General features: G+C 45.8%; 1 protein-coding gene and 1 long non-coding RNA gene across 9 annotated transcripts in view; one reads left to right on the top strand and one right to left on the bottom strand.

The window, feature by feature from the left end:
* Positions 1-1,613: 1,613 nt before the first annotated feature.
* LOC109145690 lies at positions 1,614-25,747 on the bottom strand. 7 transcript variants are annotated; one of them, XR_002047314.2, is made up of 3 exons: positions 17,338-24,761; positions 16,132-16,529; positions 1,614-3,675 (listed from the first exon to the last, which is right to left on the bottom strand). It is a non-coding gene; the product is annotated as an uncharacterized LOC109145690 (long non-coding RNA). The 7 variants fall into 7 exon arrangements; XR_005602293.1 differs by lacking the exon at positions 1,614-3,675 and adding an exon at positions 25,219-25,747 and having other exon boundaries at positions 12,354-16,529; positions 17,338-23,208; XR_005602296.1 differs by lacking the exon at positions 1,614-3,675 and adding an exon at positions 25,219-25,747 and having other exon boundaries at positions 12,354-16,529; positions 17,338-20,469.
* LOC104694032 (TGF-beta receptor type-2-like) overlaps positions 8,466-26,989 on the top strand; it is a 30,940-nt gene continuing 12,416 nt past the window's right edge. Inside the window, exon 1 of one of the 2 annotated variants that reach the window (XM_039554697.1) lies at positions 8,466-8,714. In XM_039554697.1, the coding sequence (XP_039410631.1) occupies positions 8,663-8,714 (52 nt within the window). In that variant the 5' untranslated portion in view covers positions 8,466-8,662. The remainder of the gene's footprint in view (positions 8,715-26,989) is intronic. The other variant, XM_010407084.4, reaches the window with a different exon arrangement.

Below are 26,989 nucleotides of genomic sequence, written 5' to 3'. Positions count from 1 at the left end.
GCCCTCGCCCTCGCCACCCTCCGCCGCCGCCCGTGCCCATGGAGAGGGTCGATCCGGGGGTGCTGAGGGCGTCCTGCCCACCCTGTGCCCAAAAGAGGCTCGTTCATGCCCCTGTGCACGGACACCCCTCGCTGTGACAGTGCTCCGCTCGCCCACAGGCAGCCCTGAGCCTGCTGTCCCTGTCTGGGACAAAGCTTCCTCCGGCCCCTCACCCGCACTCTTACAGCTGGAAATGTTTATTTCTAGGATTTGTGGTGTTGTTCCCCTCTTAGTTCTCAGGTCACCGAAGAGTTTCTTGTGCCATGCTTGGCACACCTTTCCTGCTTGTTTGTTTGGGTTTTTTTGACACCCTGTGTTGTTATAACAAATAGCACACCTTAAACAAAAAATACATTCCATATTAACGGGAAATATTTCAGATATTTTCTCCTCTTTCGTCTATAGTAGGATTTGTCACTTTCCTTTATTGAGCCTCTTTCAGCAGCCATTAACTTTCCCACAGGATGTTTGTTAGCATTAAGCAGCTCGGGTTATTTTTTTAAAGCCCAGCAGCCCATTATTGTCCCACTCACTCCTTCACTCGTAGTGAACGACTCAGTCGTGCTATGCTCCTTTTGCCTTACCCTCCTGGCTGCCAGCCTTTTCCACCAGCTCCCTCTAACACCAACAGTGGCTGGACATCCAGAAGTGCATTTTCCTGCCCACCATCTCTGCTGAGCAACACCCAAGGATGTCCCATCCTGCCACACTTCCTCAGGAGGGAATGGAGCAGGTAAAATCTGCCAAGTTCATCTCTGGGGAAGCCTCTGACATTATATAATGAAAACCCCAGCCGTCCCATCTCTTTTCACTGAACAGGAACAAACCTCCCTGTGCATTTCTGTCATTCCTTATCTGTCGTTTTAGAGACATTCAGCAAGTCCACCCTGCAGCCCCTACAGAACATCCCCACACTATATATATACATATACATATACATATACATATACACACCCCTTCACTGTTGGGTTTATTCCCTCATGATCCCATGGTGCCTACACAGACCCCGTGGGACTGGCAAACTGGACAAAGAGGTTGCTCCTCTTTATTTCTCGTTCTCCAAATGCCATTTTGGACACTCAGGAACAGTGCCATTGTTCCCTGGTTTACATATCACATCAGCCCTTGAGATTTCCCATTTTTGCACCAGATTCATGTCCCTTGATTCAGGCACTACATTCCTTATTATTCTTATGTAGCTTTTTTTCTTTTCCTACTCTTTTCAAACCCAGGTTAAAGGCCACTTTGGGGGATTACAGAGTTGATATTACAGGTTTCTTTGCTTTGCTTTTTTCTGCTTTGTGTAGGAAATGGGGGTTTTTTAGTGTTGACCAGAGATGAATTTGCATACATTTTTCATCCAAAAATTAATCTTTTTCTTTCAACAACAATTAAAATAAATCTCAAAATCCCCTTTGAAGACCCCATGAATTAATATTTGGCGTCTGGTTTCTATTCTGTTGTCTTCAATGTTTATTCAACTTTTTCCTCAGATTGTTTGAACTGATACCTCAATCTGTCCTTTCCCACCCCTCCACCACTGTAGCTGGATGGAGTTTCCCAAGCTTTTCCACAAAAGGCTTTCCTAAAACAAAAGTTTTTTACAAGTATGTGAACTGTGATTTGTCCTCTGAATAGGACTGATTTAAGATTTGTTTTCTAAACCCGAGGTCCAGTTTAGATGTAAAAGCACGATTGCACATTGTAAGACACAGTCTGTTTTTCATTAAGCTATGGTTTTCTTATGTTTATTCAAGATGTACATTAAGATACATACCTTGTATCAATTACACTTGCATTTGCAGCATGTGCATACTGAAATTTTTCTGATCCATATCAGTGATATAATGGAAATATTTATGTGGAACTCATGCAGGATATCATACTTTGTACTAAATATTTTTATTATGGAAACAATATTATCAATAAAGTACAGTAATATATTGTTGGTCTAACATTCTATAATTTCAAAAACTATTTTCACCTTTGAATTTTCTTCATACTACTAAAAGATGTGGAGAAGAGTTAAAACATTACATATATAGGATGAGGGTAGTGATAGAAGTGCCCAAATCAAGGTGACTGGGACCCTGGGTAGCCTTCACGTACATTACAGCCTGGAGAGTTTAGAGGAGAGTGAGATGTCTTGAAAAAACCAGTGTGCAATGGAGAGATCTTCCATAAGATCCAAAGTCTCCAGCAAAGTGCTCTTCCTGAGCCATGTCTCCCTTCCTCAGCCTGCAAAGAGGGATAACAGTATTTTCTCACAGCACAGTGCTGCTCTCAGGAGAACCTGTGCTACTTTGGTCAAAATAAGCTGTAGTGCTTCCCCCCTCACTAGGCACAACCATTCATGCAGCCAGGGTCTCCCTGTACCCCCTCTTGTCAGGATGTGAGTCCAATTTCCTGCAGGTCAATCTGGCCAGGACACTCTCCTGCTCTTCAGCATCTTCACTAGGCAGCATGTCTCATATTCTTCAACTTTAAGAAGGCAAACTCTACTCGACTTCCTACCTACAAGTCCCTTCAGTCTCTGAAGCCACCCTGACTCCAGCTGCAGTCTCTAGAAAACAAGGAATTTCATATTTTCTATTCTGTAAGTCTATTTGTTTTAATCCTGCTGTTACACTGGATAAACTCCTTTTTGATGGAAAAAAGCTAAGCAAGGTATATTACCTTATAAACTGGCTTCTTGGTGGTTTTTGTAAAGTTGTGTGTTCTTATTGGATCTTTCAACAGCCTGTGTTGCTCTAGCAAATAAAACACCTTGAAAAAAATGTATGCCATATTAATGGGAAATATTTCAGTTCTTTTCCCCTTTTTCACAACATTATTTATCAGTATCTTCATTTAGAGTTCCTAAATGAACATCGTTCAACTTCTTAGAAGTAGTTAGATTTAAAAGATAACAAAACCACCAACAACAACCATTGTGCTACTGAGAACTAGAATGAAAACACCTAAAGCAGTGGCTCTGCTTTGCATCTATCCTGCAACACCCGCAGCCTTTCAGTAACCTCAGGAAGAGAGAGTAAACCAGCCAATATTCCTGCTGACTGCATATCCTGTGCAGGATCTGGCTGTGCCAGTGCTCGAAAGCAGGGAGGTTCAGGACAAAGTAGATTCATGGAGTGACATCCTGGAGCTGTGGACCCACCATCCACATCATACATATTTTAGCTGATAATTTTTAGGGTGCCTCTAGCCCACTCCCAGGGACTGGCCACCCTTCACACCTTCCAGTTTAGCTGCTATTGAAAAAGAACACCGTGTATGCCTGCCTTAAGACTGCCTTGTAACACAAGCCAAAGCGGGAAGGCCAGGAGTTTCTCTTCAAAAGCACATTCCTGATCCATGGTTCAGGCTCCTGGATCCTATCATAGTTTCACTACCAGTAATAATAATACAAAGATCATGAGTTAGGCTGTCAAACTGCTCCTACTTCCCTCTACAGAGTAATTCCTTCAGAACTGAAGGTATTTGCTTTCCAGAGGCATCCGGCAGCCAAAGTGATGCCAGGTTGTGCTGTTGGTCTTCAAAGGCTGATCCTCACTGAAGACCCTAGCATCTGATCTGTCTGTATGTGATGTCCTTGGTGTGATGGATGCCGCAGAAAACAGTGCTTGCTTAGGATCCCTAAGAAAATACAGAAGAGGAATTAATGTCAAGGAACTGTCAGTAAAATGCTTGAGTAGCTGCTTCAGCACGGCAGAGTGCAGGAGGAAAAGTAGATGAGTTCAGACTGGTCATAGACATATTTCTATCATCTAAATATCTGAGTGAAATAATCACTAAAGAGTAGGAAAATCCGCATTTTGTTAATTTTCCAGAGAAAGAGTGGAAAAGAGATATGGGTGACTTTTGGGGTGGGGAAAATCATTCAATTTCACTCAGTCTGAAATTGGTAGCAGTGGTTTCCATCCATTTCAGCAACAGCATCTCTCAGTCCACAAATAAAAACAAGAAAACCAAAATTAATCCATTTTTTTGAAAGAATCTGTACAAAACAGTATGAATGTAAATGTTTTGAAAGTGGCTTCAAAAGCGGCTCAAAGTGAACCATGAGAAAACGTCAAAGGAAGAAAGCCAGACGATTTGGGACAGAATTGAAGAGAAAAAGACAACAAGCCAACTCAACAACATTGTAAATGGTAGAGATGGATAGACCTTTAATCTTGATGCAGCTTTGGTCAAGGAACCTGTTACACACAGTCTGTGAGAAGTTAGAACTCAGGCCAGTGTATCTGGACTATGCAAAGACTCCAGTAAAAGTAAAGCATCACTTAGAAAATGCAATTATCCAGTGTGGCTACTGAAACAAGCATTAGCTGAAAGGCTGGAGAACAGGGTTGAGGAGAAGAGGTTGTGGCAAAGCAGACAAGGCCACCTGTGCCCAAAGAAGGTACGGCTGTGTCCCTCAGGATGCAGTGCTGGATTTGATTGCACTGCTCATGCCATCGGATCATCAAAGGTTACCACTCCACCACTGGGACAAGCTGTAGCTAGAGAATGGAAAATGCCAAAGGCCACCATGGTATTTTTCCTGAGTTTGTAGCAGGGATCACAAGCCATAGCATCACATCCAAGATCTCAAACATCAACCCAGTGAAACTGAGACAGTGCAAGGTAATGAGAACTTTCCCCAGAGAGTGATGGGCACCCTCGGTGCCACCAGGTGATGTTTGAATTTAGTCGACACTCCCAGGACTGGAGCCAGTGTCCTTGTGAATGCAGGGTGGAGGCAGTGGCTGGATTGGATCCACACTGCAGGGTGCACATCTTTCTCAGGCAGCTGTTGCTGATGGCACAGTGAAACCAAGGTCATGCTTATAAGATTCAGAAGAGATGACATTCCTGGGGTTCAATTAACTGCCAGGAAAACTTGGGGTTAGTTCAATATAAGCACACAACATAAAAACAAATCCATACTCATAGATTTGTGCTCACTAGTAGAAGCTAAGTCCTGATCCTACCAGGTAGATATTTTCCTTAGACCTGTCATTTAATACGTCAAAGTATGAAACAGATTCTCCTAACAACAAAAACCCTCATGGATCTCATCTGAAGCCCAACATCACTACTGATATAAACAGATTAAAAAAGAGCAATGCAGATGCAACAGATATTAGTCCAGTCATGTATTGTGTGGGCAATCAAGAGGGCCAAGGGGATATATCCTGATTGAACAAGTAAACCTAACACCTTTTGTTGTAGGCAGTCATTTTAAACCCGGTGCCCCTGCTAGCATCTCTGGGGCCTAGAAAGCACGGAGGAGGTTCAGTGAAGCTCAGGAGCATTGGCCCTTGCATTAGCACTGTCTGGGGCATGGTTACATGGCTCTCTTCTCTCTCTCCTTTCACATTCCCTGTCCCATGAAGGTGATCTTCACCTCAGGGAATAATAGCAGGTTTGACTCACCTGGGCCTGGCACATGTTCATCATGAAGTTATTCTGTGCAGGGGTATTTAGTGCCTATCTTGGGAGCTTCAAATCTATTGCTTGATTGCTGAGCCTTGTCTCCCACAGTGGAAACCCAGGCTGCTTGAAAATTTCGTTTAAACATATGCTATATTGTTTCAGGTGTCCAAAGTTTTATTTTACTTCTCTAGTAAATATCTTCCAGCTCCTAAACGAGAACTTTGGGAAAACTGCTCCCACAATGCAACTTAAAAATCACCCTGTAGAGACCCTACGTTCCTCAGCTTAAATCCAGCCTTCAGTGTGTCTTGAGTTATGAGGCTGTCCAGACCACTAATAGAGGAGCAGGGGAATTTACACCGAAAGGAATAAACAAGCCAACAATAAAAATAACCATTTATCTCTTCTTCCTCCCCAGTGTCTTACTCAAAAGGTCACTGTGTTCTTTCATGGAAGCAAAGCTCGGTAATATGAGTTTAGGCACTTTAGGCTAAACCCCAGAGTTCTTACTCACTTTTCTCTAAGTAACTTTGGTGGATTTTTAATTTGAATTTTTTCCTTAGATAAGGTCTAAGAAATAACCAGGTTCTCCAGAACAGAGCTGGCAGTCAGAGAAAAGCCTGTCTCAGTGGGACACGTGCTAAGGGGCTCCCCAGCTGACCTCGGGTGACTCATGGCGTAGTGTTAAGAAACAAGATCCCAGCCTCACTTCTGTTCTTCAGATGAGGTTTGCTTACAATAGCTTCAGCTCAGTGGACTACAAATGCAGGTTGCAGGAGGATACATCTAGCTCTGTGCAATCTTACGCAGGGGCTGAACAGACAGGCAGGTTCCCCCTGCACAGAAAGCAGCCGGCAGTGCCCAGTGGCCAGTTTAGGAAAGCAAACCCCTGCCCATGTCATCATGGCAGCTTGTTTTGCCAAGCAGAAGGTCTAACACCATCTAAAATTATGTACAACCGTTTAGGAAGAGCAGGACATGCATTGCTCCCCAAAAGTTTCCTCTTGCACAGCTTCCTGTAGACATCCAACTGCCTTGTAGAGATGCCATTGCATGGGACAGCTACTGCCTTTGCTCTCATTTCAGTGAGATCTGGCCCCAAATGTATCCATAAGATTATTCTGCAGACAGGACAAAGCATTTTATAGGGTTCAGTCTGGCTCAGAAGTTGTTTGGGATTGCCTGGAATTTTGGAAAATGCAGATCCTGCAGCTCAGGGTCCCTGGCTACAGTGACACTGTGCAGGCTTCCTGCTGCCTTCCCAGGTTCTGCTGCTAAAAAAAATAATACTCCATGCTTCCCTTGCACTTCCAAATCATACAGCATGTTTTGTCAATGTCCACCATTGTTTAAAGCCCCTCTGGGCTCCTGCTGGGGACATTATTTCTCTCCAAGTTTCATAGGCAGCAGGGGTTCCTTCCTGGTTTTAAAGAGGGCTCCCATGGATCATGAATAATCTGTGATGTTGCTAACACAAGCCTTATCCAGTTGTCTTGTAACACACACAAGAGTTCACATCTGAAAATCCAACTGGCACTCTGAGAAATCCATGGGCATTTTGAAATTCTCTGAATCTGAGAGAGTTGGCAGATCACCCCAAGAAATCACCATGCACAAAGCAGTTCCAGTATGAGCAGTTCCACTATGTTTATTGGAAAATAACATCTTTCTGAAAGTTTGCTGGACATTTGGTCATTCTTAGTCCTCAAAGGCCATATTTGGTCTAGGACATGCAGGCATTTCCCCATGGAAGACATGCTGAGCTGATTTGCATCTGGGCACCCTGAAGCAAGTCAGAGCAGACCAAGCAACCCTCTGCAGAGTCATGTGTGTGTCACCATGGCATAAGAGACACACTTTATGTTTATCAGCTGTGTCTGTACCACATCTCACATCTCGCCTTTTTCCTTTTTAAAAGAAGAAGGGAAAAGAGATACCATAATTTAACACCCTAACAGAATAATTTATATAAATAGTTTCCAAAACAAGTGGGGACACATTATCAGCAAGATGGATACAAAGAAAGGGCCTTCAATTCTGATGGAGCAAAACATTCACTGTAATGAATACACACACAGGCATACATTGGTACACCACATATCCACCTCAAACTGATTAATGAACCAAAAAATTCATTGTAAAATGGGGTAAACAAAAAGCTGGAGATTCACTGAATTAGAGTACAGTGTATGCATTAAAAATTAGTCAATATATTTATCAGTAACTATAAAATATTATCTTATTTTTTGGCTGCAAAAAGCCTTAATAACAACATCTCTTTCTCTGCCACACTCAAATACATCGATCTGAATGATTGGGGTAGATCATAGGGCAAGAGTTGGAGGATTTTACTCCTCCTTTTGCCACTGATTGATTGCGTTAACCACCAAGGCAAGTCAGAATTCTGCTACATTTCACAGTTTCCCTTTTGTAAGTGGGATAATATTTCTTACAAGTTTTTGCAGAGCAGTTCGAGTCTTGGGGAGAAAGCAGATATTTAAATGCTCTATGTTATTATTTTAGGCCCTGATTCAGGAAAACATATAAGTATATGTTCAAATCCTGCTGCTTTAATGGGTCGCAAGCACCTATTTTAGACTAAGCTCACACTGATGTGGTCTTTCTGAAAAAGCCGCCCTAAAATTTCTAATTATCCCAATTAAAAATATAGCTCATTGAAGCTTATTTAAAAGATAATTTCTAAAATAGAGGGGGGAAGCAGTGAATTAATGGCAGCTCAGCATATTGAGGTATTACCTTTCGTGCTTTATTCAGATGAAAGACTCATGCAGGAGTACCCATGCCTTTTTGATTAGATGCATGCAGCAGGCTTTAGGTCCCCTTCAAAGATCCTCGGGCCGTATGGAGCCAGGAGCAGCTCCGCACTGACATCGGGGAAAAAAAAAAAATCAAACTCTTTTTCTCAGAGCCTGACTTCTTCCCCCAGCTCCCCCCTCTCATATTTGTATATATTTCGAGAGGAGAGTCAGGCTTAGTTTGTTCATAAACTGCAGTTCCTGGGCGGACCCCACGCACAGCTGGGCTTTAGCGGCTGGATCCGCCTTCCCGGCAAGCCTGAGCCGGGAGCCTCGCAAAGAGGGGCTCCGGGCTTGACAGCAGAAACGCAGGAGACTGGCTCCACCGAGGGAGGATGACTTGGTCAACGCCGTGAAGCCGGGCTTCTGGTTGCCAGTGGGATCCAGAAATGGGGTACTGGAGGAGACCGGGTCTGCTTTCCTTACTGCTGCTCTCCTTGTGTGAGTAGAAAAACATTTCTGGTTAGGCAATGTTAAGCAACATACTCAGAGAGGTGGTTTATTTTTCCTTCCTCCAGCAAAACAGCTAATCTTTGATTTCTCCCCTGACAGCAATTAGCCAGAGGATTGGAAATAGCAGAGGGTTTAGTAGAATACTCTGCTACGACTGCATGAGCTGCGTATTTCTTATGGCGAAGGGCGAGCGATTGCTTGGTGGAAAGTGCTGCGTGCTCACTTGGAGCTGCTCACAGATGTCAGTGTTTACAGTGCAAAAATATATATAGGTCAGCATTACTTGTTGGGAATTTTTATTTTATTGAGGGAGATTAAAAGCAACTGAAGTGCACCGCTGAACGATCTGGCTTCGACAGTGTCCAGATGTGGTGAAGTTTGCAGCTTAGAACTTTTATCAGCCCTGGTTTATGCGCAGAATTAATCGAACTATTAAAGAAGGAAAGAAGTGGGGAGAGGGGGAGGAGAAGTGTCTTTGCAACAACATCTGGTTATTCAGCAAACCTTTCCAGCACTTACGTAAAGATTTCTTTGTAATAAGTGCCCTGTTTCAGTTTTGATAGCACTTCTTCAATACTGTAGATAAAACCCTCCAGCAGCACTTGAAAATGTGCCCATCCATGGTTTAACTTTTTCTTGTTTATATCTTGATGATTGTTTCATAACAGGGAATGGATTTGTATATAAGTGAGTGTTATATACACATCTCCTAAGTATGTGTGTGTGTCTTTCTGTATATGCAGAGCCTATGTATGTGTATACATGCATATATCCCTACAAAGCACGTATTTATATATTTGCGTGGACACTGCTTTTTAAAGTGAACTCTTACAAACACAGACCTCTTGCCCTTGCTGTAGAAATTTCAGTGCAACTAAAATCACTCTTTGCTCAAAGTGATGAAGGAGGATTATAACTCCAGTATTTTTGCATCCAAATGAAACAACTGGGGGCAAGGATCTGTATCTGCGTTCACTTTACATGGGTCCCCCTATCTACAAGACTAGGGAATAAAAGAATGATCGGTCAGTAATCTGTGTGTAGGCAAACAAAACCATGGGTGCAACTGTTGGAACAGAGATGAACCAGATGGGGAGATTTAAGACATAGAATATTACTGATTTTTCAAAAAGTTAGGGAAATCTACAGTATTCATTTTTTTAGATAATACCCTAAAGTGTGGTTTGAAATGTAGGATGCTATACTGATAACATCCTGCTAACTTAATCACATTTGGAGCAGGAATTACTACAAGTTATTATTTAAAGCACAGTCTTGGGTTGTTTTCAGTAAAGAAAGAAGACCACTAATTATCCTTCAGAAATACCTAATTTTGGAGTTATTTAACTTACGGTTTCCTTTTTCTGAAAGGCAAGGTTTTAATCTGAAAGAAACCAAACCAAAACATATCATGATTACTAAGTTCATCTGAAAGGTTATGTGAGTGATATGATGACAAAATTTGCCTCAGCACAGGGTAAAAAAAATAAGCCAGGGCTTGCTCTCTGTGATTCAGCTCATCAGTGATAGATGTTTCCTGGGACTACATCCACTTCCTTTGCATTTGGTGTTAAGATCGACCCTACAGTCATTCTGAGAAAGTAAAAGTACCCAAGGAGCCCACTTTCCACTGACATTAAAAGAGAAAGGAAGAGCTAGTTCCCCAAATTCCCCAAACTGACAGAATATGCACATTCAGCTGTTCTTCAAGCAACAAATTGTACCACTCATCCAGCCTCTCTTTAAAGAGTGACAGCACTGGCTTGGTGACAGCAGCAAAATTGCTCCTCTTAGCACAGAGATTTAAGACTTGCCACAGAGAACATGGCCCAGACTGTGGCTCTGTTACCCCAGAATAACTCCAGCTGAGCGTTTGTAGGGACCTTGCTGCTGTCCCTAGGAGTTTACCCCAGGGCAGCAGAGACCCCAGCCTGTGCTCCATGCCGCCTGTGTCTTTAATCCCCAACATGACTGAATGGCCATCACACAGCACATCCAACCATTTCAGTTCATATGCAGTGGAAAAATGGGCTCTGACAGACCACTGAAATTCAGCTACTGGATTTTCCTAATTCTCCATGGCCAGCCCTACCAAGGCTTCAAAATATCTTCCCTTAAACTTCTCCTCAGCGGCAGTGCCTGCTGGAGGGCAGCATTTTTACATGGCTTTCTCAGCAGAAGGTGCAGACAGGAGCTGTAGTTTCACCACTGCTAACACAAACTCTCACACAGGTGAGCAGAGAATCCTTCCAGGACAGAGAGCTGGGGCAGCCCTGGATTTTAACTAGACTGGGACAAGAAAATACAAGGATCATTCAGAATTGGAAAACTGTCTTACAGGACGGGGAAATGAAGGCTTTCAGTGCCTTTAGTTTGACCAGGAGAGAGCTGAGAAGTGAGCTGGCCATCTACAGCTGGGTCCTGGGAAGATGTTTTCTGGCAGAGGGCTTCCTCTTCTATGGAACAGAGATAAAACAAGATGTACACACTGGAAGCCAAAATGAGGCACTTTTGTGTTAGAGCACCACACAGTAAAGTTGTTCCAGCAGGTAATTACTCAGGCTTGGGATGTGGTGGATATTTGTTGCTCAAAGCCTTCAAGATTGCAAGACTACCTGCTTGGACCTCTATAACCTAAACAGAAACAGACTTGATATCAGGATTACTGTATTGTGCACATGGAAACACTTTGGCCTTAAAATTAAGAATTAGGAGTTTTCCTGCCATTTTCTACTAATATTGGGAAATTATCCCTTGTGCTCCATCTGTCAGGAACAGGGCTCACATCCGGACAAACAGGCATGGGGCTGAGCACTGTCTCATCTCACAGAGAGGACCTCAAGAATGTGAGTGTCACTGGTGTGACAACAGCTCTCAGGGCTGTGAACAGCCCCAGGAGCCAAGCAGAGTCTTTGTGCATCCAGCCTCCAAAAGAGGACATGAAGCTCCAGATCTGCCAAGGCACATAGCACTTACCAAGGGAGAGCAAGATATACCCCTTGGGCTCTGATGAGGCTCCAAAGAAAGAGAAAGAAGATTTTTGAAATGAGGTGAGGTTGCAGGTCTGCTACCCTAAGTCCAGACCTCCCACTTCCTGGGGTTTGAGTGTGCTTCCCCAAAACTTGGTCTTCTGTTAAAAATGCTGGTCTGCTAAAATATCCTGATATTTTTACCAAGTCTCCTGGGCTCCTTTTGCCATGGTTGATGGCTCTACAGAGAGTGCTTTTGAGGGGTTGTCTCCTGGTAGACAGTGGCTTTCTGAAGTCACATTCTCTTTCCTGCTTGCAAAAACTGTTCCCCCAGTGAGCCTCTTCAGCTAAATATATAGAGCGTATAGAATTCATAAATCAGGACAGGGAGCTCCAGGGCTGTCAGAAAAGCATCTCTGGCTTTTGATCTGCTCAAGAAATCTCTGACCTATCCCAGGCTCCTCAGGCAGATTGTTCAAGAAGTTGGCCTCTTATTTCTGAGGTCACCGGAGCTAAAATCAGGGGCTGTAGTGCCACCAAAATGCTTGCCCACTCCTCAGGCAGGGGAGATATTGGGATTGCACCCCAATACCAGTGGACACACAATTCAGGAAAACAGGTCAAGCCTGAGCTGGTGAGAGGACGAGAGAAGGAAAAAGACAAAGGAAGAGTTATGCTCCATTTTACAGGCATTTGTAGAAAAGAGCTTTTCTGGTCCAAGGATGAGCCAGAGCAGCCAACAAACCTCTCCTCTCAGGCTATGCAGCATGTGGAGGTGGGCACTGCCCACCCCAGGACACAGGTCTGTGGGGCTGGTTATAGCAATCCATCTCAAGTAGCACCATGTTTTGCTCTAGTATTGATTTAAGACACCAAAACACCAAGGAAGAAATTACCACCCTCAAAAAACTCCAACAGGCTACAAGAGCCCTACATCAGCTCAGTGTAGGTAGCTGCATTGGCAGAAGGCACAGCATCCCACTGCATGAGGGAGAAACTTGTGCATCCTACCATGAGGCTCAATAAGAACAAAGCTGCAACAATTTCTCCAGTTAGGAAATAAAAAGGGAAAACACGAGAAAAACCCTGACAATGCAGAGCTGGAGTCCTCTGCAATGTTGCAAGTGCCATGAGACTCAGCAAGAAAAGTGATGGCTTATTTTCCTTTCACCTTTACCCATCTCCAAATCTAATGCTGTGGTTTCAGTCCTTGGTGTAAATTAGATAACCTGAAGGTTAAGAAGAGTGGCAGTGTACAGCTATGTCAGAAGAATGAAAACTGGTATTTCCTCTCCCCTTGCACCTCCACCTTTGCTCAAACTTGAGACAGTCTAGTCATCAGTAAAGCTTCACTCTATATTTTAATTGAGGGCTTTGTTGAAAGAGGTACTTTTTTTAGATATTCCATACAACTTGAAATTAAGACACATAATTTTCTAACAAAAAAACCCAAACAACAAACACAAAACTGATGTTTACTGGTATTTTACTGGTTTTATCACTATTTAATGATGGTCAGAAAGACATTTTTGTGTACTAGTAGTAAATAAGTTCAGCCAGCTGCAATCATACTTGTTACTCCCATTAGAGACAGAGTTCTGGGCAGATGTATCCCACGTACTCACTGAATATGCAGAAAGCAAACACTGGCATTAAAAACAGGTGACTGGGGGCTTTTATTCTGAGAAAGAATTCCGCTCTACTGCCTGTACTCCACAGCTTTATATTGCTCCACGATTTGCTCTGTTGAGTTTATTTCCTCAGGACATTGTTTTCCTCTCCCCTTAGTGATAACTCTTTGCAATAACATTTGCTTTCAGCCAGGCTCCACAGTGTTGCAACTTGCCATAAACTAATGAACTCTCCCATAGATTGTCGTGTTTTCAAGGAAGCGCAACATCTGATCCTTTTATTAAAAAAAAACAGTCCCACCAAGGAGACAAAATCAGCAGCTCCCACACACTCTGCTCTTTTCACATCCCCAGTTTAGTGCTGTGTGCCAAGTGAAAGCCTCACACTGGAAGGGGCCTCTGTGCAGAAGGGAGATAACACCACTGATGGCTGCCTGCCCTATCAAACCTTCATTATGTCTGTGCTGGATCCCAACTGTGGGATAACATTTCCTTAGGGATCTTCAGGGGGAAGTGAAGGAGTGGCTGAAAGCTGTCTTGGCCCTGCTTGCATGCACATCCCTGAATTCAGAGTCAACTGTTGTGATCCTGCCTCTGGAAAGGATCTGTAGCATCCATCGGGGTCATATTTCTTCTTCTTCAGTTGGTTCATCTTTTTGTTACAGCCCATGTAGGGTTGAAACTCTGCTGCCAGCTTCTGGTAACTGTCAAAATTTTAGGAGAAGTGGGAGAGCCTGCTTATCATGCAATCCCCTCTGCAGCCCGTGCTCCTACCAATTAAGTGGCTCCAGAACTTAACCTTTCATGGAGCTGTTCCACTGCAGTGTTTTCCTTCCCATTGATAAGCCAGGAACAAACGACAGCTGATTTATACTACAGCAAATGTGTTGTGGCATGTGGGTCATTAATGTGTCCAGCTGTGACTGCAGTCTGCCAGGCTGTGCTGGACAGAGGGCTATGGCCCATGTGGACTCTAGCAGCCCAAGGACATGCCTACATCCAACTGCTACCCTGGACTGCACAGGGTCATTTGGATTCAAGATTAATTTGGTTTTAAAGGACATTTTCACTATTTGTGCTGAGTGATTTGAGGCAATCAGCCTGAGCATGCTGTAGATGGGGGGCTGATGTGCAGTTCCAGCTGTAGTGGGGGGCTGAGGTGTGGTTCCACCAGTGGCAGCTGCAGAGTATCACTTTGCAGGGTCTTGTGCTCCATTTCCACCCATGCCACTCTCAAAGTGGGCCACAACTCTCAAAGTAGTTGAAGCAGCATCATATTGGACACATACTGCCTGCAGGAAGATCTCTCAGCTTCCCACACTGTCGGTGGAGATGTTCCCTTTAGCTCCAAGTCAGTTACTCTCCACTGGACCTAAAACTCCAGTCTTTATGGATAAGTAGGTGTCCAAACAAAGCTGTCCCCAGCAGCTTCTACCACAGCTCCAGACTCAGTTCTGATGAGGCCTGAAGGTTTCTGAAGGAAATTCCAGACTGCCTTCACTCAGCCTGCAAAGAGCTGTTGTCCTGCCCCTGCAGCACATGATGGCAGGTCCTCTGGACATGCCTTGGAGCTGGAGAGTTCAGCCCTGCAGGGCCATCACACACCCTCTAATGCATGCCCTGCAGGCAAAGCAGCACAGATGTGTTTGTGCCAGCAGTGGGAACCAGCACAGCCATGGCAGCCAGCAAACACGGCTGGTTTATCACCCTGCTCTGGGGTCCAGGCAGGGCAGAGCGCTGAAGCAATCACCTGAGGTGACACCCACTGATGTCTAATACTGCCCCAATATCCAAATCTCTCCTAACCTCCTCAGTTCCTCCAACACCCCTGTGACAATGTTCCCTCTGGGAAAAACCCACTTACATCTTTGCACCTGGAAGGCCCAGAGACATCTGCTGAAGTTCCTGGCCACTAAGAAGGGCGTTTTCCTTAGATCAACAGTGCAAAAACTTGGGATTTTGATACTGATCCCTTCTCACTTCAGGCATCCCAAACCAGAGTGCTTAGCTGTATCTTACATAGCCATAGCTCACCAAGTACTCCACCAGAAAGATGCTGTTGCCAATGGGGATTCATACCGTGCCCAGCAGTGAAAATCCAGAGAAAAATTTCTTTGTTTTTCCTGCAAAATCAGTAACTCAGGCCCCTTCCTGGCAACAGTTTTTGTGAGTGCCGTGATTACAAGTGCTTCTGGTGCATTTACAATGAACACTGGTACAGATATTTCTTTTAAAAGATCCTTTGCTGTTTCCAGGTGGAGCATTTAATAAACTGTCGTCCATGCAGAATGAACATCTGTGTCCTCCTCAAGTGTTTGACTGAGCAAGTTGCCAGTCAGTGCAGCTGGAACACGATGAGGAACATCTGTTTGATGTTGCTTGATAAAACTTCCTTCCTTGGACATTCTAAGCACCAGCATCCAGCATGGAAGAAACTGAATTAGCCACTGTCTTGCTGTGTAAAGCATTTTTTCCATGCTAGGTCTATACCAAAATTAGCCCCAACCAACCAACCCATGATAGCAAAGAAGACCCTTCTTCTTACAATGGGAAGTGACACACAGAGCCATAAGCTCCAGCAATTGAATGAATCATCCTTCTTCAAATAGACCCAGGGTACAAGCATCCACAGAAATAAGACCAAAGGATCCCCTGGGATCTCAATTCCTGCCATGTCTTTAGTATGTCAAGAGGCACTCAGTGAAAGAAAATGCAGACATTCCCACCAGAGGCAGAAGCCATTAGCTTGGGAGTGAGACCTCAGCAAACATTTACTGTGGTTTTGTATATGTGCCCTGTGCTCACCTGTTTGTAGAACAGCATCATCACATCTGAGCCTTCCTTTCACCCTTGCCAGGGCTATCAGCTTGGCAACAGGCTGTGGCTTGGGAGGCAGCTCTTGGGCAGAAGTGCTGCTTAGCATTTCCAGACCATGGCATGTCTCAGGAGGTGTCCAGAGGCGGGATGCTGAGTTGAAAAGACAAGCAGCTACTGAAAAATGATGAGATCTTGGAGCAGGAGATGGTGAACAGAGAACATTCCCAGCTTTGCCATTTCTTCCATGTTGGAAGAGCAGCTTTGCTCCCTGAACCCCATCTCCCCCAGCTGCTGAGTCTCCCTGGAGCTGTGCTGCAGCTCTGCCCTGGGGCTGGGACTTGTGGGAACCTTCTCCTTCTCCTGCAAGGGGGATCTCTTGAGAGGCACTGCAAAGACACACAAGCTCCCATTACTTCCACTTGCAGAGAAAATGCACTTCAGGCTCTGTCAACAGGACTCTTGGTTCTGTTCCTGAAAAAAATTCCTTTCCAAAACCCTGCTCCCGTGCCCTCCTCCCATAGCTCTCTTCTGCTTTAAAAAATGGAAAATATTCAATTTGAATTCAACCCTATTGGGCAGTGCTTTTTGGTAGGTTACAACACAAGCTCCTTAACAGATATTTTTTAAGAGATGAAGAAGGGCATGAAAGAGAAGAACACACCATCTCTTTATGCGCTAAACATGGGACACTTCAGGAGAAGGAGCAAAGTTCTTAGCATCTGTAACCCAGGCTAGCCTCAAGTTCCCTCTAACAGCACAACTTACTTACTGTTAGATCTGGCCTAAACGAGGGCAAAATCTAATTCTACATAATAATTTTAGCAGAGAAGCTCTGGCATTGTTGAAAGCACATGGATGGAGAATTCACAGAACATCTCTGCCCCAGCTGCTTATCGCACAGTCCTTGCAAGCCCTTTTTCTCTTTGGGAATCAAAGTAATACAAATGCAAGAAAATACACACTGGTCAATCGTGAGAAGTCCAGCCAGAGACAAAGAGCAGCAGCTCCAGTCTAGTGTCTCTTTGTGGGCTCATCAAAGACCTTCTAGCAGATGGAAAACCGAATGTGTGCCAGGAATTTCAAACACTCCTCAGGAAGTTCATCTAAATCATCAGTAACCCATTTGCACTTAAAACAGAGCAAACCCTGTTGCCCAAATGTGACCCAGATAATGTTTCTGACGTGTTTACCTACTTGGATGGTATCCTTAAATTTCCATTCCGTCTATTCACGGACATCCAGGATTCATGCAGAGCCTGAAAAATATACAGAAAATTGAATTCCAGAGCATAATATGATGAATAGTAAAAAACCCTGACTGCTGCACAGTAGTTTTACTTGAACGGCAGTAGTTTAGACAGAGCAATGTCTGCTACCGACTTGCAGCTCACGTGCTTTTGCTGCTTGGTTCATTGCTGTTGCTGCCTTTCCAGTGTAAAAGGGGGAGACTCATGGCTGCTGCATCTGAGAATGAGCTGCAGAAGCTGCAGTTAACTGGGATACAGGAGAGACTGTTGATGCCTCTGCAGAAACAAGAGCAACAAAAATTATAGCAACAGCATTGTGGAGTCGGTTGAATCTTGCCTTCTGCCATTCAGCTCCCAGTCCTAAAAGTACTCTAAAATCCTCAGCAATTTCTGCAGCAACTTGCAATAAGATGAGCTCAAACCACCCATGCATGGCCAGGCAGTGACTCCTGCTCCCAGGCAGTGTGGGAGGTGGGAGAAGGGATTTGTTTTTAAGACAAGAATTTCGTCGAAACCAGATCACTGCAAAGTGCTCTTCAAAGGGCTGAAATCTCAGAAAACATGGCATGCAAATCCCCAGTCATCAGAAGGCAACTTCCACTGGGGATGTGCCAGCTTAGCCCTCTGCAAACCCCACTGGCAACCCACGGGCCCCAGAACGTGATGTGCCGATAATGCATTGCCTCACCCTGCAAGGCCCCAGATAAGCAGAGGTGCTGGCAGAGCTGCTAAAATTACTTATGAACTGCTAAAACTCAGCATTTCCCCACCTCCTTAGACCTTGAATAAGTTGCTTTGCTTTCCATCTCACCAAGAGGAGTGGCACATTCTCCTCGTGTGCTGTCTGGGCTGGTGGGAGTTGCTGTGGCGGTGGGGCCATGATGCTGGTGCAGGTCACCACACTGTATCCATGGTTTTCTCTTGGGCTGACCCCTGGCTGTGGGGTGTTTTTCCCTCCCAGACACTTCAGGCTGTGCTGCTGGCTTAGCTTTTCCAATACAACACAGGGTAGAAAGGACAGCAAAATATAGGAACAAGAAAGAAATGGGGACATAGGTGCAATAAAAGGGACTTGTTTCCAGACAAGGTTGCACCTTCAGACACAGGATGGCTGCAGAAGTTGATTTGTGTCATAGCTCCTCACATCTGACATTCATAGCCCCCTACTTATCCAGTGGCTGACAAATGCCTAAAGGGATAAGTACGGGTATTACCAGGCAAACTCACACCTGCTTTTGTCTGCCAGGGAAGCTTTTGCCTGGCCTGGTAATGGCTCTGGAGGTACTGGCTGTAATTACACAGTGACCCACAACATCCAGCAGGCATGGAGTGAAAAAACCTCACTGTTAAGCTGCTGTCCTGGGCAATGTGAGGGATTCCTGTGCTAACCCTCTGTTCTAATTCTCAGCCCTCCCTCAAGCCATCTTTTTAAAGAAGGATACAGAGCATCCCTGCTCATCTCACAAAGGAATAAACCAGAAGAGGGGACAACCCCCTAACTTGTGAGTTTTCTCCTTGTTTTAGGACAGCTTTCCTCATCTAGCAAGTCAGGACAAGGCTAGGAGCAGTGGTGACACCCACATAGAGCTGTGAACTTGCCCACCAGCATTGCCTTCAGGGCTGTCCCATCCTGCCCCTTCACCACCCCATCATCTGTCCCTGGATCACGGCTTGGTGCCACCCTTTTGTCCAAATTGCAGCCCAGCAATTGACAAATGATGTTACATGATCCATGAGCCCAGCCAGGTCTAACACAGCATTTCAGCTTAATTGCACTTAGCTTCTTACCCAGGTGAAGCTGGTGCTTGGCTGCCTCAGGGACTTAGTGAAAAATAATGCAAATAACATGCAACTAGGTAACCCCCAACCACCAACTTCACTGATATTTCAATGAAGTGTGTCAGTGAAATGGATCCAGAAATACACACAACATTTTCAGGCATTGCTGAAAGTTTCAGAGACACTGAGAAAAACAAATGAAATAGTGCGAGGCCACTGCTGTTTTATCCATTCCACATTCCCCCATCCTCAGCTCAATGTCTCTGAATGCAAACTGGTATTACTGGGAAGGATGTTATCCATGACACCAGAAAGAAAGTGTTCCTGAAAGAGCTTGAGTTCAGAGTCTAATGGGGGTGTACTTTTTTGCCTCACCTGATACCTACAGTTCTTCCAAAGCTCAGCAAGGGCAGAACATCTTCCTTGTCATGTTGGGCTGGGTCCTGCTGGGCTTCAGGACCTCAGGACTGCAGGGCTGGCTTGCCTGATTTTTCAAACTTCAATGCCAAACTTTCTTTGGCGAGTAATTTTCACATTTGAAGGAATTCCCCAGCTAAAAGACAAAAAATAGGCAAGTGTTACACATTTCAAGGAACAGCAGAAATCAACAAACTTGCTTAAAAATATTTGAGTAAAATAAACTTCATCTTAATAATTTTTCCTCGTAACACACTGTCACGTCCTATGTGCAATTTTTCCATAACTCCTTTCTAACGGGTTCCATGAGAGCTTGAATGCAAATTAACCACGAGGAGATGGGAGAGATCCTCCAGGAATTGCTCTGCATGTGGAAATGAATTTCAGCTCAGCCACTTCAGAGCAATTTTTTTGTTTACTTTCCACTGACATGAAATCAGCCACGATTGCATCGCATGCGGGATTGGTTAGCCAGTTACATAATGCTTAATAAATCCAAGAGAAATAATATAAAACACATCACCCAGCCTGGGAAGAGGAACAGTATCTCAGTCAGTGTCACCAACCCACCCGGGCCAGGCATCAGTGAAGCATCTGATCCAATGCTGGGGAGATGAAGGGTTGTGCTGTTGCATGATAAATGTGATTAGGAAAAATGCTTGTGGCATGTGTGGAGGCCTTGAAGACAGACAGATTGCGTGTGATGGTAAGGGTCTATCAAGAAGCAGAGCTCACACCCTCGCGGGGAGGGCAGCTCACCCCGTCCCTCGGGGCAGAGCAGGCACGTGTTCGCACGCCCGGCTCCAGCTGGAGCTGCTGCTGTGTAAGGTATTACCTCACCCTAATAATGTTCCTCGGAGTACTTCGTAAAATCATAACGGCCCTGTAAACAGAAAGAGCAAGATTAGGTGATTAATTATTTACCACAGATTATTTCTGCAGTGGCGTGTGGAGGAGAGGGAACGTTTTGCTGGTGGCCCCAAGGGGGTGAGAAGGAAGGGAGGTGACCCAGAACGGGGCTGCCAGGCTAAACACAAAACGGTGGTGCTGATTTAAACCCCCAAAAAGGGGGGGGGGGGGGGGGGGGAGGGGGGCGTGTAGGAAGACTGAAGATACCTCTGGCCCTGCAGTGCCAGAACCCTGGCTCTCCCAGGAAAGCTGCCTGGCCCATGGGTGTATTGCTCCAGGCACCCACCACTGCTCTGCCTGCAGCAGCTCTTGGCCTCCTTTCCCACATTTCCCTGCCTGCTCTGCTCCCCCACTTTGCTCCTAGTCCCAGAGACCTGCTGATGCCTTCACCCACGCTGTGGCTAACTTCCAACAGAGGAAAAGCTAGGGATGAAGGGGTTAATTACTACAGGCACAGCACAAGCCAAGCCTGTAAGTGACTCCCTATTGCTATTTCGAAAAGAGGCTGCCTAGAAAGGGAAAGGAAAAAAAAAAAGAGAGGTTTACTTTACAATCATCATTATTTCATCTGCAGAGTTTATACAATGGAAAATAAAAGCCAGGGTACGCGAAGTCAAATAATTTCTGTTTCATTAATGGTATGGAAATCGTTTTGTTTTTATAGGGGAAAAACAAATGTGAACTTGATGTGTGTGTGTGTGTGAGAGAGAGAAAGAGAGCGCGAGCATACAACTCCCTTCATTGCAAAGGGCAGAGCAGTGAAATCCAGAAATAAAAAATGACTCAGAGGCCGTAGGATCTATGAGTCAGTTTAGCTGTTGTTGTTTTTAAACACAAGTGAGAGCACAATATGGCAAATAATTGCCCCTGCAACCCCCCTGCCACAGGCGTCCCCGCTGGCCCAGCCGTCCCGTGGCACAGGCTGCTCCCTGCCAGCCCCTGTGCCGGACACCAGCACCCAGACCCCCAGGGGCCCAAAGGGATGGAGTGGGATGGTCCCAGCAGAAGCAGCTTTGGGGGTCAGAAAGTGAAATCTGTGAAGGAAACTTGAGATCCTGTCAGAGTGGATGGGGGAGACAAGTGGCTGTGAGGGCAGACAGAGGAGCCCAGGCCCAGGTGCACTCCCCTGTCCTCACCCAGACATCAACTGACCAAAATCAAAGAGAAACTGCTCTGGCCAAATTCTCCCTGTCCAATGCCAGGCATCTCCTCACTGGCCCCTGGCATTCCAGCTTGCCTGGACTCTGCTGGCTTTGTTGGGGCACAACCCTGGGGTACCTCAGTATGAAACATCCCCACACCCCAAAAGCAGAGTCTTTGCACTGATGCACAGAAAACTTGTGAAGGCACCCGAGAATACTGGAGATTACCAAAGCAGAAGGACAGACAGTAATCTGCAGAGCTTGCCCCTCCCGTGGGTGAAGTTAGATCATGATGTAATTTAAGCATCTGAAAGAGACCGGAGAAGCCTGCTGGTATGATCCATACCCAATTTATTTTGTTATGGGACTAAGCAGTATTTGCTAAACACTGAATTTAAAGGGATATTTTCACAAAGGAAAAAGTAGTAGAATAAATCAGTTACCAGCCTGTTTGAAGAAGGTCCAAGCAAACCAGAAATGTATACTGCATGTCTTCCTGGCACTGGAAGCACTGGTGTCTAACACAATCAAAATCAGTCCTTTTTTATGCACTAGGAAACATTTCTGGCTCATTCCTTGCTCCATACTGTACTCTGCCAAATGCACTATTTATTATGCAGGACTATGTGGGACCACATACCTGAGGGTGGAGCCTGGGTCCCCTGATCCAAATGCAGCCTGGGCACTGATGGATTTCCTGGGGGAGCCAGTGGCTTTTGCCTTGCAGAGGCAAAAACTGGGATAATAAGTTTTTTCAGCTTCATTTGGTCTGCTCTGCCTCTCCTAGGAAGATACAGCGTAAAACACATGGATGGAGGAGAGCAGCCTGACACTAAAAACCTCTTTGGTTCAGCAGCTGAAAGCATCACCAGACCCCATCACTGGAGAACAGGAGTCTGCTGGAGGAAACTGAGCTGCGTCCAAAATAGAAGTACAACATTTTGAGGTCTGGTTCTGGGGAGATCCTGTAGCACAGCAGGATGCTGCAACGACACCAGGCATTTTTGGCAGGGCAGACCTAACTCCAGCTGACTGCAAGAAATCCAGGATCCCTGTTACACAGGTAGTGCTGAACAACTGTGTGGGAACTTCTGACCCTGCACAGAATCTCCTGGAAATCAGGGCATAGGAATTACCCTGATGCCCATCTGTGGCACTGGTTGTTGCATCATGGAGAAGGCAGCTCGGGAGTAACCTGGTGATGGGGATCACCTGGTGCTCTCACATGGGTCAGCGAGAGAGCAGAACCCATCAACTCTGCTGTTGGATTAATCTTAAAAACAAAGTACTGCATATAAAAGGGAAGGAATTTGTTTGTTCTCATAATAATTTTATGAGAGGCTCTGTTATTGCGTAGTTGTGTCATTAACCATGGATAAAAGCCCAAAGCAAAACCTAATCCTAAACTTGGCGGCAGGCGCAGGACTCACCGCGGAGCCCAGGCTCACCCAGGTGGGAAAGCAGGTCCCAGTGCAGGTTGTGTTTCCATCAGGGCACATATCTGGAGGTTTCCAGGAATAACAGGGCTGCAGGGTTGAGTTAGAGCTGCTCCCCAGTCCTGTGTTTAAGTGCTGTTTAGGGAAAGCATATTTAGGGAAAGCTGCTGATTAGGGAAAGCAAAGAGCATCTCAACTAATCTCCCTGGCCTTAGTGTCTGCCAGTGCAAAGCCTAGGGACTACAGGTTGATTGACCTGCATGGAAAAGATGATGCAGGAAGCTCCCAGAGCCACTACAGTAACAGCAAGCTGGGCAGCCCTCTGTGACAGCTGAAATAGCCTCAGCCCCATCCCAGGGTGCTTGGAGATACGCGGAAAGGAGGGGATAGACCTCACTGTAGAGCATTTGTGACCTAAAAATTATCAATTTTTCTTTGTCCTTGAGAAATACCAGCAATGTAAGGACAGTTATCACTGCAAGACAAAGCATGATCTGAAGGTCCTATAATGGAGGTCCTATGCAGCAGAGGCCTTGGTCCACTTCCACCTTGGGAAGGGCAGAGCTGGGAACAGGGATAAGAGCCCCAGCATCTCACTCCAAACATGTTCCCTTAAGCCCATCTGGTGTTTAGCTGTCCCAAAGCAGCATGTCAGGGAGAATACTTGAGAACTCTGCCCCTCAGTGAAAATGCATTGCCTGCCATCGTTTGGGCTACGAGGCGCTTTCTCCTTGCCTGTAACAAATGTGCTGTGCCTGCACCCCCAGGCACCCCCAGCTTGCTCCTTAGTGGTTCCCCCTCCTTGGGGACCACAGCGTGGGGAAAGCTGGAGCCAGAGTTAGGTGCTGGATGACCCACCTGCTCTCTGGGGCTGCAGTGATAGAGAGGGGCTCACAAAATCCCCCTCCGTGTTCCTCCAGCCGCAGTCCCTGCTGGCAGAAAGCTCATCTGCTGGGGGGGCTGCTTCTGCGGCTGCAGCGATGGGACTGGGGTGAAATTCTCTTGCAGAGCTGTTTTCAATGACTCCAGTATGGGGAAGAGGGTGAGTTATTGACTACAGCAGTGGTGTTTCCATGGGTCTTGCAGGTGGCCAAGCTGAGGTTGTGGATGCCCTGTGGGCAATGAGAGGCTGGGGGGTTGCTCCGACACGTGTTAAAAAATATCCCGGTGTCCTTGGGTGGTGGTATCACCCCTGCTGCTATTGCAGGAGAGACACAGGCACTTCTGGCATCATTTTCCCTTTATTCCCTGACTTGAAAATCATCTCATATTCTCTCAGTAACCTCTCTGGGGTCCCAGTTATAGATACCAGAAGATTTGATCCCACTCTCATGCACAGGAGAACAAGCCTTCCTATTGATGGGAAGCCAAGCTTGCTGTGAGCCCACCTATCGGTGACTTCAAACCATCCCTCCAACTGTCGTTCCACAATAACTTTGACTAACTGTACTATTTATTGGCTCACATCACATCCTTATGGCTTCAATTTATTTTTGGAAAACTCAACCCACATTTAATTAGTTTACAGTTTGTTCCAAGTTTTGCTTATCCAGCTTTTTTTTTTTTAGCTTTTTTTTTTTAAGTTTGTATTTTGATGTTTAGCATTTGCCTTGGCAACATCTGGAACCCGTTTATGGAAGTGTATTGTTACTTTTACTGCTTGTGCAGCTTTATTAAATCATCCGACTATTAATATTGAAAGTGTTCATCTGGGTCTAATCAGGGCCAAGATGAGTGATGTGGCAGTTAAATTGTACCTACGAGCTGATGGGTCAAGGACACACAGTCCTGAAGAAACTTGCAGTGGGCTTTGTGCTCTTCTTTTTAGCTCCCTAGGACAAGAAGGAGTTGAAGAGGGGGGAGAAAAAAGAGATATTCCTGCTCTGACCTTTCTTGCAGAGCAGATAACAGAATCACAGCCTGAGTTAGTTTAGAACAATTTGTCTCCAAAGAATTTTGTCCGGTTACCGCTATATTTCTGGATCTTGTTTCCATATTTAACTCCTTCATCTGTCCTGGCTTCCCCCCTGCACAGCGCAGCCAAGTCAAGATCCCCACCACACACACCAGTGCAATACTGGCAAGTCTGATGTTCTGCTCTGAGATCTCAAGCAAACCCTTGACACAAATAAGTAAATAACATACCTGGTGGGTACCAGCAGCATCCACAACCTGGATTTGTCCTTTTGCTGCTCCTCTGCAGGGCCTCCAGGTATCCCTGGAGTGATGGTGCTGAGCCAATCCCACATGAGCCTGTGTGAGTACAGCATGAACCGCGGCATGGATGGGTTGAGCTGAAGAGGTGAAAGAGGAACTATGGCAGTGACACCACCAGAGCACAGGCCTGGGTGTGGTAGGGCTTGGCTTTGGGGCAAGAAACCAGTTTACCTTCAGTTCTCTGTTCCCACGAAATAACGCAAATGGAGTTTGTAGGGTGTGGTGGCTGTTGCTGTAGGTTGAAGGCTGCACACAAAAAATGCTGGGCTAGATTTCTGTTCCACACCCAAACCTCTCATCCTCCAGTGGAGTTTTGCCTGAGATTCTGCAAGCCCTGCCCCAGCCGAGCAAGGCAGGGAGGTGAGGGTAGCTCATGCTCGCTGCAGGTGCTTCAAATCCCAGCTGAGGCCATGGTTTCAGTAGCTACACCTTGGATGGACGTGGGTCATTGGATCTGTTGAGATCACCCACAAAATCTCAGGGTAGCCCAGCAGGGCCAGAGCAGCCCCATGGATGGGGAGGATGCTGAGCAAGAGGTTGTGGGCAACATCTTCACCTACCCTGCTCCCAGCTACCCCAAAACCTGACACAACACACTCCCTGCTGAAATTCATTTTAAGCCTGACATGGGTCATTTAAACCAAAATTTCCTCCTTCCAGCCTTCAGATGCAACAGGCTTTTCCTCTGCACCCAGGTCTCCCCCCCTACATACAAGGCCATGGGAGCTTGTAAATGGTTTATTTCTGTGTGGGAGCCTTCCAGCAGCTCTTTACGACTGTCGCAGGGAGGGGGGTCTGGGCCAGTGAGGGAAGCAGAGCCCGCACGTGGGATGCTGTCAGAGCAGGCTGCATGCCCTGGATTTGGGGAGCAGAGAAATTAAAAACCCCTTTTTGCTGTTGGGACAGTATATGCATTTAAAAGGGTCCATGGGCTTGGCTGTGGAACACGGGCAGGTCACAGAGGTGACCACAAAGAATGTAAGAGTTCCTGCATGTTGCTGACAGACCTGGGGTGCCCATGGGTGTGCTGGATCAGCAGGGCCTTGTTTGCAGGGGCTGAGGCTTCCCAAGCCACAGCCAGGGATTTTGCAATTTTTTTTTCTTCAGACTAACAGCTGGTGATGGAAAACTCTGTGAGGGCTGTGGCAGCACAGTGAGCCATGACTGCCATGGGGGCTGGGTGGTTCGGGCACATGGCAGCCAGAGAATCACAGACAGCTCAAAATTTCAAAAAATTAGCTGCTGTAGTTTGAGTTCATACCTGAACACTTTAGAGTACACATATTTACATAAAAAAAAGTATAAATATATATTTCTACATAAGCCACTCAGTGGCTTTTTTTTTTTTAAGCCATTTAGCAGCCTTAAGACAGGAAGTTTAAATTTAGCTGGGATTTATCCCTTAACCAAGCATGGTTCATGCACTCTTTCTATAAAAATAGAGATAATGCTATGCCTGTGAGATACAGGCAGAGCAGCTCCCCACAGGCAGCAGTTATTCCTGCTGCTGTGGCAGATCCTGGCCTCCGGAGGTGGGAGAGCATCTCATGCTGGGATGGGGCACAGCGGGCAATGAAGCCCTGAAGGGAGCAGCCCCTGTTGCCACAGAGCTTGAGAATTCTCAGCCCATCCTTTACTGCAAATACACAGATGCTTGGGGAGTGGGTAGCAAACACATTTCCCAGCTTGGCCTCATTGA

The sequence above is a fragment of the Corvus cornix genome, chromosome 7 (assembly GCF_000738735.6).
Source record: "Corvus cornix cornix isolate S_Up_H32 chromosome 7, ASM73873v5, whole genome shotgun sequence".
Classification (NCBI taxonomy): domain Eukaryota; kingdom Metazoa; phylum Chordata; class Aves; order Passeriformes; family Corvidae; genus Corvus; species Corvus cornix.
This window is presented reverse-complemented; position numbering and strand designations above follow the sequence as displayed.